The 22,670-nt window shown below is 36.7% G+C and overlaps 1 protein-coding gene across 1 annotated transcript; it reads left to right on the top strand.

Annotated features, from left to right (window-relative positions):
• The first annotated feature begins 2,374 nt into the window (after positions 1-2,374).
• LOC104236922 (dolichyl-diphosphooligosaccharide--protein glycosyltransferase subunit 2-like) lies at positions 2,375-15,297 on the top strand. Its single transcript, XM_009790967.2, has 20 exons — positions 2,375-2,461; positions 2,582-2,721; positions 4,008-4,200; positions 4,311-4,400; positions 4,643-4,705; positions 4,811-4,880; positions 5,039-5,103; positions 8,431-8,485; positions 10,031-10,158; positions 10,244-10,359; positions 10,516-10,585; positions 10,907-11,008; positions 11,132-11,221; positions 11,352-11,500; positions 13,207-13,318; positions 13,395-13,478; positions 13,799-13,879; positions 14,007-14,231; positions 14,425-14,547; positions 15,016-15,297. Exons 2-20 carry the CDS (start codon positions 2,585-2,587, stop codon positions 15,130-15,132), a joined length of 2,070 nt encoding a protein of 689 aa, XP_009789269.1. The 5' UTR covers positions 2,375-2,461; positions 2,582-2,584; the 3' UTR covers positions 15,133-15,297.
• Positions 15,298-22,670: the final 7,373 nt, after the last annotated feature.

The raw sequence follows: 22,670 nt of genomic DNA, 5'->3' as shown, positions 1-22,670 counted from the left end.
GGTATTTACACGGTATTCTTATTGCCATTGACTGATTCCTACTTTCATTATTAACTTTATACTTCTATACTGCATAAGTTATTTTGTCTAGTAAGTGTCTTAATTTGTACCTTGTCACTATTCCACCGAGGTTAGTCTTAATACTTATTGGGTACCGACCGTGGTGTACTCATACTACACTTCTGCACATTTTTATGCAGAGCCAGGTATTGAAGATATCAGACTCGGACAGAGTTAGCTTATTTGTCGCGAGGATTCAAAGTAGAGCTGCTTGGTCGTCGTAGTCCCTTAGAGTTCTTTCCTTTCATTGTACTGACAGTATTGTATTTCGATCTTTGAGATCTTTCCATGTACTTAGCTAGAGTTCGTAACTCTGTATTACCAGTCTTGGGAGATTGTTATGATTATTGCCACGTAGGCTTATTCCGCTTTTGTTCGGTATTTATATTAATCTAAGTTTCAAATTATCATTGTCAAAACCGACATAATCGTTGTTAGTAATCGGCTTACCTAGTCTTAAATACTAAGTGCCATCACGATGCCTGCAGTGAGTTTTTGGGTCGTGACAGTTACACTAAAAATCCATAAGAGAAGTAAAATTTTCTTTCTACACTAAATTGTATGATCACATAAGTGAGCATCGTATTAAGAATATTTGGTTTATTTCTTATATTTAACTATTTTCCTCCTCACTAATTCTCTAGAATACATAGTAAAACGCTCAATATACAGAACATGATTTTTCTTTGCACATGAACTTACCATTCGACCAAAAAAATTCCAGTATAAAGCACCAGTTTGTGAAGAAAAATGCAAGATGTACACTTATAATGGGGTATTAAACTCAAGGTTAGTATTTATCACCCCCATTCCACTAGTCAATGTTGGCGTATCATGTTCCGCCGACGAAGCACTTTTCGGTTCACCACTAATTACACTATTTATTAGAAATGACATGAACATTAGAATCAATGACATTACATACATAGGCGAACCTATGTGCTATGTTGACGGGTTATTGGACCCCGTAAATTTCGACAGAAATTCTACATATGTATATGTGTATATCTTCAAAATGGTTAAATTAAATTACTTGACATCCTGAACGCTAAAAACTTTTAGTGGGTACTGATTGAACAGAATATTATACCATTGTCGCATTAAAATCCTGGGTCCGTCTCTAGTTACGTAGACTCACATTCCATTAGCAATATCATCAACTGATAGTGTCGAACGAGCTCCCTTTTACTAGGGAGGAAAAGTGTAGTAAAAGAGAGTAATAAAAGAAAAATTCATTAAAAAGCAAGACCAGTATTCCATTGGTCAAGCTACACATGGAATTTTGTAAAGTTCGCTAGTTCCCTCTCTTCCAAAGTCAAGATGGTGGGGCATTAGATTCACACAAAAATGAGTGTAGTTCATCAATTCATTATACAGATAGGGAAAAAAAACGTAAAACTTAACAAGCTACATGAGGATGATATGTTTGACAATAAAATAATATTTATTTTATATGACTAAATGACAACAGTGAATCCATATGTATGGAATTAAACCCGAACATCTAAGAAAAAATAGAATATTTGATGGAAGGACGTCCTATTATAATAGAAAATCATTATATCTTGAAATTAATTCATCTAAGTTAATAATAAAATTCACGAGCTTTCTAATGGATACTATGCGCTTGTTACACAAAGACTTCTTAATGGAAGAGCCAATCCTTTGAGCCAATCCTTTTTTTTTTTTTAATTTTAAGAAAGAAAAAATTAGAAGAATATGTTAATAAATGTTGAACTATATTATACAAATGGTAGGATAGGGCTAAGGTGGTAATCTTCAGAGATTTTGGATACGCTTTGATGAATAAAAGAATGAGGAGGTTTAAAACCCTTAAATATACTTGTGAGTAGGTTTTATCTTTTAATTTTATCAAAAGTGAGTACTTTTTTTCTCCGTTTAAATACTTAACAGACTCTCCATGTTAAATTTAATATGAATTATGAAAAAAATATAACCAGATACAATAGAAAAGTTCAATCAAATTCCAAATTTTGCAATACAAAAAACTAGCAAGCACAAAAAATAAACAAATAGTAGCAAAAATTACACGTCAATAGACTGATCCAGACACCATAAATAAATTAAAATAGTAGAATTTCAAAAACCTCACCTTCAGATATGAGTTCCCGGTTACATCTTTTTTTTTTTCTTTTATAAATTTTTATTAACAACCAAAATTTATTAAATATTTGAGTAATTTGACAAAGGCCAAAAGTATCACTTTTAACAAACTTCAAGGACCAAATACCGTTCAGGGGTATATTTAAAGAACTATTTTAAACCTACACCAAACAGAAGGGATACTTTTGTCATTTTACCATAATTCTATACTAGATTTAGACGTTCATAGTCTTCCAAAAACCATCGAGCCTCCCTCTCATCACTCTGGCGCAGACTCGTAAGTCTTCTTCCCCAATTTCTCACCCAAGTTCTCATTTGCACTTTGATTCAAATTATTTTCTTCGAATTTATGCTCAAAAGTTTAAACTGCATTTTTCTTGATTTTTTTTGTGTGCAGAAAATGGGGAAAGTTTTAGGATTTTTGATTCTAGCGGTGTGTATATTGATCTGTGAAGCTGCAATTTTCAAACCCATTTCAGATTCTCACCGATCTGCAGCTTTAGATTTGCTTACACCCAAAGATGGATCTTTTGAAAGGTTTAATTAAACCCTCAATAAACCCATTTGTGTTCTTGGATTTGTTGAGTGTGTAGTGTTTGAGAAAGAGTAATATGGTTAAAAGGGTTCTGTAGCAGGTGTTTGTGGTTGATCCTTTTGATGGCTTAGCAGAATTTTGAACTTTGGCTTGTTAATTGTACAAATTTTACATTGATGATGATTATAAAGCTAAGATTTTTGAGCCGGATCTCATTCCCGTATTGACCTTTTACTCCCTTCATCCCATTATGTCACACCGTTTGACTAGGCACAAAGTTTAGAAAGAAAGACAGACTTTTGAAACTTGTGATTAAACAAGCCATAGATATTTGTGTGACTATAAATCATCTCATAAGTGTAAAATGAGTAGTTTAAAGTTGAATTGTTTTTAAATATGAGGAGGTGCTATTATTTTGGGATAAATGAAAAAGGAAAGTGTGCCACATAAAATGGGACGGAGAGAGTTGTATTCACTATACCATTTTGAGTACCACTGATGATGGGGAAAGGAATTGTAGATAGGAGTTAATAGCAGTTTGGTCAAATTTGGGGTTAAGTATACAGTGTTATACAGGTTACACCCAACCTGGGTGTTTTATTATGAATAGTCGTATCTGTTGATGAGCTCTAAACTATGTCGTCTACGTATTTGAAGTGCTTATGTTTGATATCATTTGAGGGTCCAGAATTAATAATACAATGCTTTGGCTACCTAAAACAAAAATTTTGAGTGAGTATTAATGACCTGAATAACTTCACAAGTTCGAATCTTGGTGAACCAAGTCTAGTATTTGAGCGGAGAATGGTAAAGGGGTGGGTCCATTATTTATCTGGTTTCGATGCTGCTAATAGTGGATTTCTTGGTTATAATATTTCTTAACTGAGGAATAGTTTGGTTATTGGCAATCTAGAAATTTTGCTAGATGTATTTTTTGAAACTCTTCCTGCAGCTCCCCAGCAAGAAATATAGGGGCGAAAGGAAAAACAATGTTTGCCTACCTATCTACTTACTTCATAAAAGAAATGTTTGGCTACCTTATTAGCCGATTGTTATCAGAATCTGATGGAGCTGGGGATTAACACAGTTGATGCGCATTGTGCTCTCTGTGTTTAAAAATTGTTGATAGTCTCCTATCACAAAAATGTTAAGTTGGCACTCTTTGTGCGACAGTCAGGAAAAAGTCCCTTTTTTCTTTGCTTTTTTACTAACTTATAGCTGATATTTTTTTGTATCTTGCAAAGTCAATTGTATGTGTCTAGCTGTTGATTATTTTACCTCTTTCCAGTCTTGAAGTGACATACAAGGCCTTAAGGTCATTTGAGGTTCTTGGAACTGGAAAACAGCCTGACATCAAGGCGGTTACATGTAAATCAGTGGTGGATACTGTTAGGTCTCCATCTTCAGCATCGAAGGATTTGTTTCAAGCATTGAGAGTCAATAGGATATTGAAGTGCGAGCTTAACAATGAGGCTTTTGCTGTATGTTTAAGCTTACTGCTGATTTGATTTTTGATATTGACTTTTGGTGCATTATATTCACTTATATCTCTTCCTTCATCATTGTGCTCTACCGCTGGGTTTTTGTGAAGGGCATAGCCTCTAGACTTAAGGATAACGTGAACAGTGCTGGTTCACTTCTCGACTACTACTATTCAGTTGGAAGTTTAGTCCTTATCGAGGTAATGCAACATGGAGAAATGTCTCATAGTTTCTTTTATATTATACCTGACAGTAACTGATACTGATACTCCTTTCCCCTCTTGAACCCCTCTAAAGAATGATAACAAAAGCAGATGAAAAGAAAAGCTGAAGCTTCTCAGTATATATTCTGTATGGAGTTGCTTGTGTGCTTCATAAGGGAATTGGATATCGTCAAGATATGATTTTCTCTGTTTTTTACTTGTGACTGTCTTTTCTCTAGGGTCAAGCTTCTGAAGTTGATGTACACCTTGGAGGTGCTGATTCAGTTTTCCGTGCCATAAAGGTTTCAAAGTGCACTTGCTGTTATAATTTACATATCATTCTTCAATATTTGTTGCTGTAATATTGGGTGTAAGAATGCATATTGACACTTGAGAGCTCTTGGCAGGCTCTTAGCCAAAGTGATGGAAGATGGCGCTATAGCTCCAACAATCCCGAGTCTAGTACATTTGCTGCAGGTGATTATTTTCTATAGAAGACAATAGTCTAGCATTATACTGGAAAAAGTTGTCTATCTGTAAATATGGCTCCCTAAGGTCCCCCCTCTTCTTGCTTGAATGCTTTATCGCTATTTCTTTTGTTGCTATTTTTTCATGGTTAAAATATTCTCCTACAGGAATTGCACTTGAGAGCCTGGCTGGTGTCATTTCATTAGCATCTTCTGAGATTGATCGTTCTCTGGTGAGTCATACTTCTCCTTTCTATGGCAAGCATTCAGTTACCGCTCGTAATCCTCCTGGTCGGTGCTATTAAAGGGTTGCATAAGCCTGAAGCTAGATGTAGCATAGGCTAGGTGCTTCGCTTTGCTTAAGGGCACTTATGTGTAGGCATCAACATGCTAACTGCTAAGAGGTGCATTTCAGTACCTATAGGCTCACTCTTAATGAGGGCCGTATGAACAATAAATATACCTGCGATACCCCCCTCCCCCCCCCCCCTTTATTTTTATAACTAGTTTCTCGCTACGTGTATACTAAATCATGAAGTATATACTGTATAAAAGAATATCAATATTATTAGAAGGAATATTTGAGTAAATAATAATATACAAAAGAATAAATTACAAGTCTTTGTAAATGATCAATTCATCACATATTCCTAGGACCTGTAATGAATGATGCCGAAAGTAATACACTTTGACCAACCTTTTCTCCTCTATTGATAAGGCTCAAGGCCATTGTAATAATCCTTTCGAATTGCAAGAAAACCATGTTATCAACAAATATTCTCATTAAATCTACAGAAAATGGTTCAAAATGCCCCTAAACTATTGAAAAAGGTTTAAAATATCCTTCATCCACCTATTGGGCTAAAAATACCCCTCCATCCACCTTTTTGGTTCACTTATGCCCTTTGACCGTTAGGTCAATGCTGAATTAAAAATAATTACTTAAAAAATATTTTCATTTTTTAAAACTAATGCACCAGCAGTCCACTAATTTTGTAAAGTGTTTTTTTTTCTTCAGTTTTTACAAAAAATAATTCAGTTTTTACAATTTTTTTTTTTCATTTTATTCAGTTTTTTTAAAGCATTTTTTTTGTAAAAACTGAAAAAAATTGTAAAAACAGAAAAAAATTATTTTTAATAAAATATTTTCGTTTTTTAAAACTGAAAAAATATTTTCAACAAAATATTTTCGTTTTTGAATTTTTTTTGAATTTTTACAGTTTTTTTAAAGCATTTTTTTTTGTAAAAACTGGAAAAATAAATTTGAAAAAACTGAAAAAATATTTTCGTTTTTTAACAAAATATTTTTTTCAGTTTTTAAAAAAGAAAATATTTTTGTTAAAAACAATTTTTTTCTGTTTTTACGAAAAAAATGCTTTAAAAAAACTGGGAAAAATATTTTTTGTAAAAACTGAAAAAGAAGAAGAAGACTTTACTAAATTAGTGGACTACTGGTGCATTAGTTTAAAAAAAAAACAAAAATATTTTGCAAAATATTTTTTTTAAGTAATTATTTTTAATTCAGCATTGACCTAACGGTTAAAGGGCATAAGTGAACCAAAAAGGTGAATGAAGGAGTATTTCTAGCCCAATAGGTGGATGAAAGGGTAGTTTTAAACCTTTTCCAATAGTTTAGGGGCATTTTGAACCCTTTTCCATTAAATCTACTATGAAGAAACCCTTGTACATGGATCAATACCTCTTTTGCCTGTGAGAGCTATAAAGTTACCCCCTAAACAGTAAATGTGGGCATTCACTAATTACATTAGAGCCATCACAAGCTTCTTTAAGTATGACATTGCTCCTGACACCTTTATTAGTGATATAAATACTGTGATGTTTTATTAAGCAAAGCAAGAATCTAGCCGGTAAGATTTCATGCTCTTTCCCATAGTCAAACTGAGGAGCTCCTGAAGCAGTGTGACCACTCAACCTTCTAGTATTAAAATATGGAGAAGGGAATTCATCTTCTACAACTTCTGTACTCAAGGTAGTTCATGTTTGGCCTAAATCCTGCAGGATAACTCAATTGAAACATAAAAGGACCTAAATAGTTTCCATACTTCAATAGTCTGGCTTGCCCTTTCGAAGTGAGGACCTCTTCATGTACCAACCTTTCCTCCCGGGTCCCAACTGCATGATAGCTCTTCCCTTTTAAAGAAAAAGAGAATTCATCCTCAAATTCAAACCCTGAAAAACAAAAAAAGGATCAAATATCAATATGCATTCATCACCAAAAGTATGCATGCAAAATAAGAGAAGAAAATGCCCATGTATTTTTGTAACCCAATTTCTTCTAGCAATATAAAGACTCGTCTATAAGTTATGTGCATATCATCATTATAGAGAGTCACATAATTCTTTAAGTACATAACTCAAAATTTCGTAAATCACAGTACTGATAAGCGAATGATGGAGAAGAAATCAATTGGATGGATACATCAGGGTTTATGAATATGACATTAGAAACGTAGTATAAGAACTAATAAATTTGAATTAAAATTTTACTAGTTTTTGAACCTGATTAGCAGTTTAATACACTGGTCAGTGTTTTTTCAGTACACTAGTCACTGGTCATTGTTTTTTCAGTTCAATTTGATGGTATTGAATGTGAGTTTCTGACTGCTATCACTGGAGAGGTTACTGAATATGGTATTTGCATATGTTTCATTTGCCTCCATTATTTTGCCACTCAATGTGCATTTTTAGTGTGGATTAAAGCTTTTACGTATTACAAGATGTCACGATTTGGGAATAGGCAGTGATGGCAGATTTACTGAGTAATTTCTAAAGCGGTCAAGAAAATCATACTATACCTCTCATGTGATACTAATATCTGAATGTTGCAAAAAGAATGAAAAAAGTTTATATACTCTTAGGGGTCGTTTGGTAGGGTGTACAAGAATAGTACTGTATAGGGTGTATTAGTAATGCTAGGATTAGTAATAATTGGGTTAGTTATGCTGGGATTATTTCTTATCGACGGTATGGTTTGGTGTATTAAAAATAACATACATTGCATAATTTTTTTTTAAAAATGTTTGTTTACAAAAGTGCTCTTTGAAAACATTTGAAAGGATTTGAAAAGGCAATTCTGTCTTTATACATGCTTATTCATGTATTAAAAACCATGGTATTGCTAATGCCATGGTTTGCTATGTATAAGAATAATACTGAATAGAGTGTATTAGTTATACATAGGTTTAAAAACACTACCAAATATTAATAGTACCAAAGCTAATACATGTATTATTTTTCCTAATACATCCGACCAAATGACCCCTTACATGTTTGAGGGGGTGCACTTACAGGAGATAAAGCAGAGACAAAAGATTGCCAGTTACTTGATGCCATATTGCATGTGTCTGTAAATATGTCTAGGCAGCATTGAGTTTTGTGGGACCAATATGTCAGCTTATATACTGAAGTTGTCTTATGCTCCACTTGGAAGTACATTATAATTTTCAGCTTTCTGATTTTTGTTTAGTCTTTATTCATGTGGATGCTTCATTCTTTTGTGAGATTACTAGTTTTCTACTGCTATTTTTTTCTGTCGGCAGATTAGCCTGGTGAAAAATGACATATTGAAGCTTCTGGACGGTGTTGAGAAATATGGTATCCACCTCTTTTGTTCTTTCCTATGTTCTCCTTTCTCTCATGTTCACTCTTAATTCTTCTTTGTTTTTCTAGGTTGTCAGTAGCTGATAGAAAATTTTGCTTGAGATTTCCCTGTTCTAAGATCTGAACTTACATCGGTGTACACGGATGTGCCTATGCTAAATAGAATAAATGACATTAGATGTTTTTAAATGTTTTAGGTCCGCGTATTCATTTGGATGCACCAGATAAAATCTCCTTACTCGTCAAAGCTTTACTTTTAGATACTGCAAAAGACATGGTATTCTAATTTATCTTGTATTCCTTGCTAGCTAAGAAAGAAAGAAAAACATATAGCCTATATAAATTATATGAATTTTTGTGATTTTTTGTCATAGCAGGTGATATTGTTGTGTGTTAAAAAGGTGTCATATCTCTTTTCCATATCATTCATTAAGAAAGAAATTTAGAGCTCTTGCTTTTGTGATTTAGTATGTTAGCTGTTTTTCTTTATATTGGAAGTTCAAGTGAAAGTATTTATTAGTGTATGCAGCAAGTTAAAACAAAGTGAAACATGTTAGGTGCCCTCCTTATGTTCCTTGTTTGGTAACATACATTAGGTCCCTTATGTCAGGTGCTGGCCAAAAAAATAAATAAAACTTATAGTTCATAAAAATATTGTGAATTTTGTCATTTTTTGTCAGAGTAGGTGATACTGTTATATGTTAAACAGGTGTTATTTCTCTGTTCCATACAATTACCCAAGAAAGAAACTTAGTGCTCTTCCTTTTATATATTAGTATTATTTAGTCAGAGAAACAAAGGATTGAGTATGATTTTCTTGCTGTATTCTTGATATTGAAAGTTCAAGTGAAAGTGTTTATTAGTGGATGCTGCACGTTAAAACAAAGTGAAACATGTCGGGTGCCTCCTTGTGTTTCCTCATTTGATAACCGAGCAATTTCTTTAGTCCTTTCCATTTATGGAAAACGATTATACGCTTAGAAAATGACTTTGATTTTGAGGTACCTCACCTTTTCTTGTGGTGAATGTTCCCTGTTTTTCTTTTGGGTGGAAAACTTGTGTACCATCCCATAATGAAAGGTTGAATCTATATTTCACTCCAATTGATGTAAGAAGGCTGAAACCTGGTTGTACCTTCTTACTCTGGAGAAATACATAACATGTAAATTTGTTTTCATATATTTGACTCGAAAATGTTTGTGTTTGATGAGTTGGTTGAGAAAGAGGTAAGGAAAGGGAGCCAGAAGTCAAGTATGTTTTATTGGAATGGTCTGATGGAAAAGTGAAAATAATTACTGTTGTTAACTTTATCTGGTGCTATTTGATTGAGAAGTTCGATGCGCTTAGTCTTTGACACATCGCTAGATGCTACTCATGCGTTTTGTAGTTTTCCCAAGAAGGAACTAATTAGATTTGTTCTACGTTATTAAAATAAAAAAGAATTCAATACAGTTCTACCCTATTTAGAGCCGACGCTGCAGTTTGTCGAATCAGGCTCGCAAACTCAGTGTCATTCTAAGAACGATTGTCATGTTACAGATGATGGGGCTTATTACTTTGATGAAAAGCTTGTTGATGCTCATGGATATCAGAGTCCCCTATCAGCTTCATCAGCTGTGGTGCGTGGTATCACAGCATTTGCCATAGCATCTGATGAAGATTTAAACGTACGGTAGTCTAATACTTGATGTTTTCGTATTTTTTTCAACTATCATATGAAAGCTTGATAATAATTTCCTCTATTGTAAGCAGCTTCCAGGTGACAAAATCTTAGGTTTAGCAAGGTTTTTCCTCGGTGTCGGAATTCCTGGAAAAGCAGAAGACTTGTTTTATCAACTTGATGCATTGGCTTCCTTAGAAAACAATAGGTGGGTGACTACGATTTACTCCATTTTCCCTTTTCCCAAATCCAGTATTTCAGGGAATTTGTTTATGTCTAGTAAATTTCAGTTTCAGATGAAGCACCTTAGCAGCTAGCAGCATTCTTTACTTATATATGTCACAAATTTATTTTCTATATACAGGGTCTCCATTCCTTTGATTTTGTCGCCCCCGACTGCTGTGCTTTCATTGACTAGGAAAGACCAGCTTAAGGTGCGGCACATTGATCTCTTTTTCCTCAAGTTTTGATTACATAGTATTCTCTTTAGTTTTCCTCAGCACTTGTTTATTCTTACCTCTCATTTTGGATTTAAGTCACACTGAGACTGGTTTAGATTTAAAAAAATGATGGCTTGAAAGTTTTCTCACAATAAGGTTAAGTGGGCCTTATTTTACAAGTGCAAGTCAGCATTATTGCTTGTACAAAAAAAAAAAAAAATCCCCTTTTGCTTATACAGAGTATTTGGTTGTCTTGGTTGTTTTAAGTGCTCATCAATGGATCGCAATTGTTGACATTTGTCTTTCTTAAATTAGGTGAACGTAAACACTGTTTTGGGCTCTGCTGCACCTTCTCTGTCAGTCAAACTCAAGCAGATCTTCACCTCCGGTTCCAAAGATGCTTCTATCATTGATCAGGTGCATAGGGTTTTTGTTTGTGATCGAATGCAGCTGATGGAGATCTAGTATATTTTGATTAAAATAGTATAGATATCTTTTCTTTTCCTTAACTTTAATTCGTTTGAAATTTGTGCTCTGCAGGATCTCAAATTTGACCCAGAAAATGCTGTGCATTTCTTAGATGTATTGCCAGAGAACATTGACGCTGGTAGTTACATTTTTACTTTTGAGGTATGGCCTCTCATTCTCTTTCCCTTGTTAAAATGTTCAGCTTCTCATTCCCCCTCCCTCAGAATCTCTCACGCCTTCAACTTGATCTTTTTTTTTATCTCCTACCTTTCTTTTCTGGATGATCTTCTAGATTGTCCTTCACAATCCTGAGGATAAAAAGATCTATGCCGCTGGAGGACGAACAAAAGTACCCATATACGTGACAGGATTTGTCAAAGTTGACCATGCAGAGGTTGCTGTTCTTGACAGCGATCTTGGTAATGTGGAAACTCAAAAGAGGTATTTGCTTTTCTGCTGTCTCTTTTCTCAATGTCCATGACACATATATACTTCAAAGTGTGCGTTTCTGTTGTAATCATTGACTATTTTTTTGGCCTATTGTCTTCATTTACTGATACTTTGTATTGTTGATTGCCGTTGACTTGTTTCTGATATGATAAATGCAAGTATCATGCCTCAAAATATGAAACATATTTGCGGATAGTTTAGTATAACATTCATTCCTGACTGCCGCTGCATGCTCAAAACTAAAGCTAGTAGTGTGAGACTTCTATTCTGCCCGCCCTATCTAGTAAGAGCCTCTAAAGCTATGTTTAACACTGAAAAGTTTGTTCCTTTCCTGTTTTGACATTTTTAGCTATTCATTGTAGAAGGAAAATATTAAGTAGGTCTAAGATTTTTTTCTACGTGCTGTATCACGTTCTCATTAATAAAATTTGAAGAACTGGCCATCTTTGAATGCGATCTTACATGAACTGTAATATCAATTTACATAATGTTATTCTTTTCTCTTAATGATGGTGATATTAAGTCTAGTAAATTGCACACATCTCGACTAATCCACCGAGTCACTACAGCCTACAAGCATAGGTGTTGGGTAATCCTGCTCCGTTAAGGGTAGAGCAGTTAGGCTCACAATAAGAGTTATAATTCACACCAAATGTTGTAGCTGGAATTGAACCTGGGACCTCCGAGTTACTTGTCTCAACAACTTAGTAATCCCTTTGGGAACTTGCATTACACACTTATTCAAGCGTCTTTCTAGAGGGTTAATAATCAAAGTTTTGTTATCACTGATTAAATTGAAAATTATCTGCAAAGTGTTTATTGAAGCTATGCAATTCTCTAATTTTAGATTAATAATAGAATTCATAGAATCAGCTTAGTTGGGTCTATGCCAATAATGCTTGGTCTTTACTTTCAGAGAATTCACAGTATTCTTCACTGTACGTTTGCTCTTCTTTTTCCCCTTTTTCATATTTCTTTTTGAGTAAATACATTTTTCCTTCGCCTTTTTGATCTTCTTTTTCCTTCTTAAATGTTTTAGTTTGTGAACATGGAGAGTGCATCTCCATTTCCCACTTTACGCTTAACAGGGCACAAGCGAACTGCTGAACTAGGCTCAAGCTTGTCTCTTTTACCTTTCCTGAAGAGCCAAGAGGAACCACCTTCTATTATGATACACTGGAAACTTTATTCAATACGTTTCTAATGCTTTAATACCTGTCTTTTCCATGTTAGTGGTGGATAGGAATGCATTGGGAATATGATTCTGTGCTGTTTTATTAGCTTGGTCGAAGTTCTTTTTTGATAAAGATGTCCTATTGAAAGTTTTCCTTTTCTGTATCTAGACGGTTAGTTTTGATTCTATTTACATTGCATCGCTATTTACCCTATTTAGATTTCTAAAACTTTCAATCAAGAAACTTAAAGGGTGATTCAAACCTTCAAGTAGTTCATAGGATTTAACTTTACATAACTTCCATCACATCGTATGACTTCCTTGATTTAATGGAAGGTGCAATTTTGTCACCTCTAATTATTATCATTTGAGTACTGTCTTGTTAACTGTTTCATGCTGTTTTTTTATACTGTCATATGTACAATTCTATGCCAACTGATACTAATTGAAAATTGTGCAAGCATCGTATATGTGCCTTCACCACATCGATAGTTTATCTTTATCTATGTGTGTTCTTTTACAGGCTTGATTTGGCTGGGGAGAACAGTATCTCTCTCTCAGCAAACCATCTTCAAAAGCTACAGTTGTCATTCCAATTAACTTCTCCTCTAGGGAATGCTTTTAAGCCGCACCAGGTTGGAAGCTCACCTTATCCTTTTAGCGAACGGTTCTGTCATAGCCAGTTGGTTGACTTACCGATTTCCTCTGCAGGCTTTCCTCAAGTTGAGACATGAGAGCAAAGTGGAACACATCTTTGTTGTGGGAAATTCTGGAAATTTTTTTGAAATAATACTAGTTAAGTTTTCTAAATCATTTCTCTCTCTCTCTCTCTCTACTTACTTTGACATAGGGAGGAGTATGACTTATTTCTGAATTCAGCACAAGCCTGTTTGATTGTGCTTCTTAGAAGTTATTCCAATTTATTACCATATTGATGCTCGCAGTTGATGTGGTTGGTGATTTGCTATTGGATTTTTGTCTAGCTAAACATTAATAGTTTCCTAGCCTCAAGTTCCAATCCCAATAAAAAGCATCACTAAAATTGCTATAACTCCAATACCAACAATGACTGGAAGAGCTAACCGCTGTATTTTAAATCGCTTTCTGCTTTGTAGGATTTTCTTGGGCTAGTCGAGAAGTTTTTCTATCTGTCAGGTAGATATGACATTCAACTTACAGTTGGGGATGCTGTCATGGTAAGTATTGATTTTTAGCTCCATAAATGCTCTACATATTGTGTCACATTTTGGTCGATTTTTAAGCCGAACAGCAGTAAAGAAATTTCTTCTAATGATACCTGGGCTTCGTTGAATTTTCCTCCAGGAGAACTCGTTCTTCCAACATCTGGGTTCAATTGAGTTAGATCTACCAGAGCCTCCAGAAAAGGCAGCTCGCCCTCCTCCACAAGCTGTTGACGCTTCCTCAAAATTTGGGCCCAAGGCAGAAATATCACACATATTCAGAGCTCCGGAAAAAAGACCTCCTAAGGAGCTTTCGCTCATCTTTTTGGCCCTTGTTCTCTTGCCATTCGTTGGATTTTTGGTGGGGGTAATTCTCTCGAATTCGTTTCTTAGTTAGTTGATTGTGATGAACGGTAGTGTGTTCTCCTTTCTCAAAAGAGCTATATGATTGCTTCGTCTCCATTTGTTTGTTTTGCCTTGGATTTGATCCGAAGCTTTATATTCCTCTCTTCCTTATAATACTTTTGTTGTTAATTTTTTTTGCTGTAATATTTCCTCAGCTTTTGAGGCTGCAAGTCAATCTGAAGAACTTCCCAAAAGCATCAGCACCTGCTACATTTGCCATTCTTTTCCACTTTGGCATTGCAGCTGTCTTATCGCTCTATCTTCTATTTTGGTTGAAGGTCTGTGCACACTTTCTTCAGTCTCTGGATCTCCTTTATATGAGAATTCTTCGACTTCTGTTTGGCAGCGTTTCTATTACTTCATTTTTTATTTTGGAAACAACACGAGGAGATAGAGAAGGAAATTAGTTCAACTTCCCTATCCTTCTATCTGTCTATTCCTTAAACTAAACTGATTTTTGGTCTAATTAAAAAACACTGATGGTTCAGTTTTCGGAAGTTGGAAGTACACAAATCCTAACGACTAGTTATAGTACATCAACAAGGTTTTGGAATGTCTTGTGTTTGATTTAACAATACTGAAACTTTGGAATCTGTTAACTGAAAGTTACTCTGTGCTGTGTTCACCTATGCTCTATTATCTGTAGAAAGCCTTCTAAATTAACTTGTCTGATATATTTGTTCGGAATGTTTATGTGTTTTTACTTGCTAATAACTACACATACTTATTTGCTTCTTTGCCTGCAGCTGAATCTATTCACAACACTTAAAGCACTTGGCTTTTTAGGGATCTTCTTGATGTTCGTCGGGCACAGAATCCTTGCATATCTAGCATCATCATCTGCCAAGTTGAAATCAGCCTAATTTAGACAGATTTCTTTTTTATAACTTATAGATGGTGAGGAAACATTATAGAGAAAAAAAGAGGGTTGGATATATCCAATTTTGTTGTAGGACAAGGAAACCTGTTCAGTATGTAATTGCACCAGATTTTGTCTTCAAATTATAGTAAAAGATTGGAATTTGCTACTTTACCTTGCACAAGTTTCAACCTTGGTTAGGCCCCTGGGCTTTGGCCTGGTGGTAAGAGCACAATGCACGGTGTAGGTTCAGTGCACGGCATGAGTTTGAATCTTGTTGAATAATTTTTTTGGGTATTTAAGTGGAGAAGGGTAGAGAGGCGGATTCATTATTCACGAGTGCAGTTTGCTTTCAACGGTTTCTCGGTTGTAATAAGAATTTCAACCTTGGTTTGTTGGCGTTGAAGTTGCGGTGGTTTGCCTTGGGGCATTTCTCCCTTGACATCATTAATAATGCACTGTCTATTTTTGGTAACTAATAATACATGTACTTTCCTTCAAATACTAAGTGATTTTTTTAAAACCTGATATCTCTGCTGGTGAATAGTAGATAGTCGTTGGGATAGTTGAGGTGCTGATGAGAAGTAGTAGATATTCGTTGGGATAGTTGAGATGCTTAAAATGAGTGGAAATTTATTTATATATAATAGGAGAGGCAAATAAATATTATGATGACAAAGTGGATAACATTAAATTGATACATGTAAATTTTTTGGACAATTCTCCAACTTTGTTGGAGTTCCATATTTATTTTTAAAAAATGTAAAGTGCACATTTTTTTAGGAGTTTAGAATTTTTAAATTTTTCAAAAAATAACTGATTTGAAGAGGCACAATTAAAGGACACGTTTTTTCCTCTCTAAATAAGAAAATTGATTTTAGATTATTATTTATAAATTGCATATTTGGATACCACTTTCCCTAAATTTCCTCTACAAAACCTAAAATTGTCCCACGATTAGAACTCACGACATCCACTTCCATTATACGAGACTCACGACATCCACTTCCATTATACTCATGACTAGGTGTCATCACGACACCCAACAGAGGGGAAATTGGGTCGTGACATCTGAAGTACTTGCTAAGACTAATATGAAATTTCCTTGTTCCCCATAAGCTCAAAGGTCTAAGAAATTGCTCCACCGTTCAAATTTTACACAAAATGTTCTTTCATTGATATGCAATGAATTGTAGCAATTAGTATAGTTCACCTATAGTTAATCTTTTTACTTAATAACATCTATTGTATTCAGAATAAATCAATGGCAGATATCATATATAGTCGGCTCACTTAGGCTACAGAAGTGTTGCGGGTGCTAAGAAGCAAATTCATAGGAAGAGTTTTTTATGTTAAAAGAGGGGGTTTGGTTGCTTTGTGAACTGATTTTATGGAGTTTTCAGGTGCTCATTTGCATGGCTAATCTGAGGTCGTTTTCATGGTGGTTCGATAGTTTAATGATGATTTTAATGGAGGTTAGAGGTGATTCATGGCTGGTTTGTGACAAAAGTTTTGGTATCTTTACGACTATATTTTTATGGGGTTTAAGTGACCTTTTTGGACTGTCTTTTTGGAGGTTTTCGCTGCATTTTTGGTCTAGTTTTCATGGTTAATTTGGCAGCAGCTATGGTGATTGACTTTTTCAGTAAACCAGTTCAACTAAACAGATGAAATAAGAAAGATGAATTCTTCTTAGAATATTTGTTATCTCACACATAAATGCTATTATTCATATTGAACTTACTACAAAAGTAATAATAGTATGAGAGTTCCACAAACTACTTTAGGTGTGTGTATATGACTAAAATGTCACAGGATTTCAGCAACCATTGCGAAATACTCCACGAGTAAAGGTAAACTAATGAAATACTAATACATGATTTTCTACATTTTACATCTTACGATATCATGATTGAATCGTGCATGAGGATAAATAGAATCAAGATAGTCGACTACCTGAGTTTAGTAATGTACTCATAACTTGAATTTTTATAATTGAAAAGTATTGAACTCTATGATAACACTGTGACGAGAAATTAGTACGTACTTCGATTACTTTGGCTGGTGCGTATGAGAGCTGCAAGTATACATAGTTCAAAGACAAAATTTCATTGAACTTCTGATTTTCTTTCTTTTTCTCTTGTCCAAGAATGATTCCTTGGCGCTCTATCATAATTTTCACCATGTCAATTAGAATATGTACCTTTTCTCGCTTTGCAGGTTGATATGAACTTATTATTACTTCAAGAATTAGAAGTATGGGATGCAAGACTAAATAAAAGAGAAGCACATGACTCATAAAAGTTTAGAGGAAATATACTTTGTATATGTACCATTCACCAAAAAATTGTTCATCTTCAATAAGGAGATCCACTATTTTCACATAGGTGAAACATATTTTTATGCAGGTTTGTCACGACCCTAAATTCGGACCTGGTCGTGATGGAGCCTTCATGAAACAGGGCCAGTCAACACAAACCCCCAATCCATTTAAACAATTATAATAATTTAATTTAAGTCATTAATAAGTGATAAACCCCAAAATACAGTGAAATAGAACAAGTGCAAAAATAAACACAGCCCGACATTGGGGTGTCACCAGTCATGAGCATCTAAAACATCCGTCTAAGAGTTGGAAAAGTCTACACAGTCTAGTACAAGGCTAGTATAAGGAAAATAAAGATAGGAAAGAGAAACACTGGGTTGCAAACGCCGAACAACTACCTAGTGAACTCCGAACAGCCTGCTGGAAGCAATCATCGCTCGCTAGCGGGACCCGAAACTCCTGAATCTGCACACAGGGTGCAGGGAGTAATGTGAGTACGCCAACTTAGTGAGTAATAAAAGTAAAGGCAGCTGAGCGATAAGAAAACACGTAAAACACAGCAAAATGCTACAAGGAGGCAGTGTAAAACCAATACAATGCAATAAAATAGTAAAATCTTGTAAAAACACCTTAGTTCAGTATAAGCTTCTTTAAAACATCTTTTGACAGTTAAACGAGTGAATGAAAAGCAATGAGAAAAGATAAACACATAAAACCAGCCCCTCGGGCAAAGTACCAACAGAATCAGCCCCTTGGACTATCTCATAATCACTCGTATCAGCCCCTCAGGAAATAGCATGGAACAACATCATCCACTCGGGCTATAACACATCTCACACTGGGTACCCGCGCTCACTAGGGGTTTATAGACTCCTGGAGGGGCCCCTTACGGCCCAAGCGTAATAACAAACCATCTCGTGGCATAATCAAACAGGCCCTCGACCTGATAATCATGAATCAGCTCAATACCGCTGCGACGCGTAGCCCGATCCCATAATAACCTCACAACACAGGCCCTCGGCCCTACTTAGTCAGAAATCTCTAAAGCCACTCGGACATAGAAAAATATGATGTTCAGCTCAAAATATCATTTACGATGTCAAAATAGAGTAAACATGGTTGAGTTATGATAAAAGTAGAATATAGCATGACTGAGTATAAGTATAAAGTCAAAACAGTGAGGAATAGTAGTAAAAATCCCCTAAGGGTTCAAAACAGTTGGCACGAGGCCCAAATATGGCATTCAACCCAAGACATGATGATAGCAAACATTTTTCAGTCAAATACGCAGTTTAATAGTCATACGGGACGGACTAAGTCACAATCCCCAATGATGTACCACCCCACACTCGTCATCTAGCGTGTGCGTCACCTCAAAATAACACAACGATGTGAAATCCGGGGTTTCATACCCTCAGGACAATATTTACAATCATTACTCACCTCTATCTGGTCCAAACTCTAGCCCGCGATTCCTTTGCCCCTCGAATCGGCCTCAAATCTATCCAAAATCAGAATCATGACATCAAAATATGCTAAGAGAACGAAGCCCATGCAAAAATCATCAAATTACAATATAAATCCCGAAATTAACCAAAACCCGACCCCCAGGCTCACGTCTCATAATTCGATAAAAATTACATCAATAAACTCCTTATCCTCCCACGAGTTCATTGATATCAAAAGTACCAAAATCCTACTACAAATGACCCCTCAAACCCTTACTCAAAGGACTCCAATCTCAAGCCCTAATTCCCAATTTTAACCCTTAATCTCCATTAATTTCAATCCAAATTAGTGAAATATCACCATAGAAACGAGTTTAGTGTCCAAAAACCTTATCTCTATGAAATCCCCTTGAAATCCCTCTTCAAATAGCTCCCTCAAGCTCAAACCCACATGAAAATGGTGAAGAATAACTCAAAAATCGCGAAGGAAATCTTTTATACTTTCTGACCCAGGCTTTTCGCACATGCGGTCCATACACCGCATCTGCGGCCAAAGCACCGCATCTGAGGTTTTCACTTAAGAATCCAGGTTCCGCATCTGCGATAAGACACCCGCACCTGCGCTATCGTAGGTGCGCTCACCTAAATGCTTCTGCAGTTCCAGCTCCCCATGGCCCATTCCGCTTCTGCAACCCTCTAGGCGCTTCTGCGAGCTCGCACCTGCGGTCCCCAAGCCGCAGATCGAATTCAGCTGCAAATTCCCAACTCCAAATCTTCCGTGAACCATCTGAAATCACCCCGAGGCCCCCGGGACCTCAACCAAAAGCACCAATAAGTCACACACCACTATCCAAATGTATACCAATCTTCAAAACACCTTAGACAACATCGAATCACCCAAATCACATCGAATTCAAGCCTAAGGTTCCAAAATTTTTCAAATTCTGCTTTTGATCAAAAAGTCTATCAAACCACGTCCGAATGACCTAAAATTTTGCACACACATCCAAAAAGACACCACGGACCTATATCAACTCCCCGAATTCCATTCCGACCCCTATATCAAAATCTCACCTATCAACCGAAAAACGCCAAAATTCCAATTTCGCCAATTCAAGCCTAAATCTACTCCGAACCTCCAAAACACATTCCGATCACACTCCTAAGTCCCAAATCATCTCCCGAAGCTATCCGAACCATCGGAATTCACATCTGAGCCCTTTTTCACATAAGTCAACATCCGGTTGACTTTTCCATCTTAAGCTTACTTAAAAGAGACTAAGTGTCTCAAACCTTACCGAACCTGAGCCAACCAACCCGATAACACCTAATACCGCTGAACAAGACAATAAGAAGTAGAAATGGGGAAAATAGAGCGGTAGCACATGAAACGACCAGCCGGGTCGTTACATCCTCTCCGTGAGGATATTTGCTCCGCATCTCCCGCTCGGTCTACCAGGTAGCTTCCTCCACTGGCTGACCTCTCCACTGCACTTTCACTGAAGCTATATACTTTGACCTCAACTTTTGAACCTGATGCTCCAAAATAGCTACTTGCTCCACATCATAAGTCAAATCATCATCTAACTGAACCGTGCTGAAATCCAAAACATGAGACGGATTCCCAATATACTTCCGGAGCATAGAAACATGAAATACCGGATGCACACTCGACAAGTTGGGTGGAAAAGCAAGCTCATAAGCCACCTCCCCAATCCTACGAAGCACCTCAAAAGGCCCAATGAACCGAGGACTCAATTTACCCTTCTTCCCAAATCTCATAACACCCTTTATGGGTGAAACCTTCAACAGGACCTTCTCACCAACCATGTAGGACACACCTCGAACCTTCCTGTCAGTATAACTCTTTTGTCTCGACTGCGCTGTACGAAGCCTCTCCTGAATCACCTTCACCTTGTCTAAAGCATCCTGCACTAAGTCTGTACCCAATAGTCTAGCCTCACCCGGCTCAAACCATCCAACTGGAGTCTGGAGATCTACACCGCCTCCCATACAAAGCCTCATATGGAGCCATCTGAATACTCGAGTGGTTACTTTTGTTATAAGCAAACTCTGCGAGCGATAGAAACTGATCCCATGACCCTCCGAAATCAATGACACAAACGCATAACATGTCCTCCAATATCTGAATAGTGAGCTCGGACTGCCCGTCCGTCTGAGGGTGAAAAGCTGTGCTCAACTCAACCTGAGTACCTAACTCTCACTGCACAGACCTCCAAAACTGTGAAGTAAACTGAGTGCCCCTATCTGAAATGATGGAAACTGGGACACCGTGCAAACGAACAATCTCCCGAATATAGATCTCTGCCAATCGCTCTAAAGAATAGGTAGTACACATAGGAATGAAGTGCGCGGACTTGGTCACCCTCCAATATCACCCTAATAGCATCGAACTTCTTCAAAGTCTGTGTGAGCCCAACTACAAAGTCCATGGTGATCCACTCCTACTTCCACTCTAGAATATCTATCTGCTGAAGCAAGCCACCCGGTCTCTAATGCTCATATTTCACCTGCTAGCAATTGAGACACCGAGCTACAAATCCCACAATGTCCTTCTTCATTCTCCTCCACCAATAATGCTGTCTCAGATCCTGATACATCTTCGCAGCACCCCGATAAATGGAATACCGCGAGCTATGGGCCTCCTCCAGAATCAACTCCCGAAACATATCTACATTGGGCACACATATCTGGCCCTGCATACACAACACCATATCATCACCAATAGTCACATCTCTGGCATTCCTTAAGGACAAGCAAATGAGGATCATCATACCGGCGCTCTCTGATGCGATCAAATAAGGAAGACTGAGAAATCACACAAGCCAATACCTGACTGGGCTCTGAAATATCCAACCTCACGAACCGATTAGCCAAGGCCTGAACATCAACTGCAAGAAGTCTCTCCCCAATTAGAATATATGACAAACTCCCCATACTCACCGCCTTTCTACTCAACGCATCGACCACCACATTGGCCTTCTCCGGGTGGTACACAATAGTAATATCATAATCCTTTAGCAACTCCAACCATCTCCGCTGCCTCAAATTGAGATCCTTCTGCTTGAACAAGTGCTAGAGGCTACGATGATCAGTAAACACCTCACAAGACACAACATACAAGTAATGCCTCCAAATCTTCAACGCATGAACAATGGCAGCCAACTCCAAATCATGAACATGGTAGTTCTTCTCATGGGGCTTCAACTGATGAGAAGCATAAACAATAACTCTACCCTCCAGCATCAGTACACACCCAATACCAACTCTCGAAGCATCACAATACACGGTATATGAACCTAAAGCTGATGGCAAAACTAACACTGGAGCTGTGGTCAAGGCAGCCTTGAGCTTCTGAAAGCTCTCCTTACACTCATTCGACCACCCTAATGGAGCACCCTTTTGAGTCAACTTGGTCAAGGGCAATGCGATAGATGAAAATACCTGAACAAACCGGCGGTAATAACCTACCAAACCAAGAAAGCTGCAGATCTCTGTGGCTGAGGACGGTCTGGTCCAACTCTAAACCACCTTTATCTTCTTCGGATCAACCTGAATACCCTCACTGGACACCATGGTCCCCAGGAAAACCACTGAACTAAGCCAAAACTCACACTTGGAGAACTTTGCATAAAGCTTCTCCTCTCTCAATCTCTACAACACAACTCTAAAATGCTCAGCGTACTCTTTCTGACTACGCGAATACACCAGAATATCATCAATGAAGACTATGACAAACGAGTCGAG

This window comes from Nicotiana sylvestris, chromosome 11 (genome assembly GCF_000393655.2).
Source record: "Nicotiana sylvestris chromosome 11, ASM39365v2, whole genome shotgun sequence".
Classification (NCBI taxonomy): Eukaryota; Viridiplantae; Streptophyta; class Magnoliopsida; order Solanales; family Solanaceae; genus Nicotiana; species Nicotiana sylvestris.
This window is presented reverse-complemented; position numbering and strand designations above follow the sequence as displayed.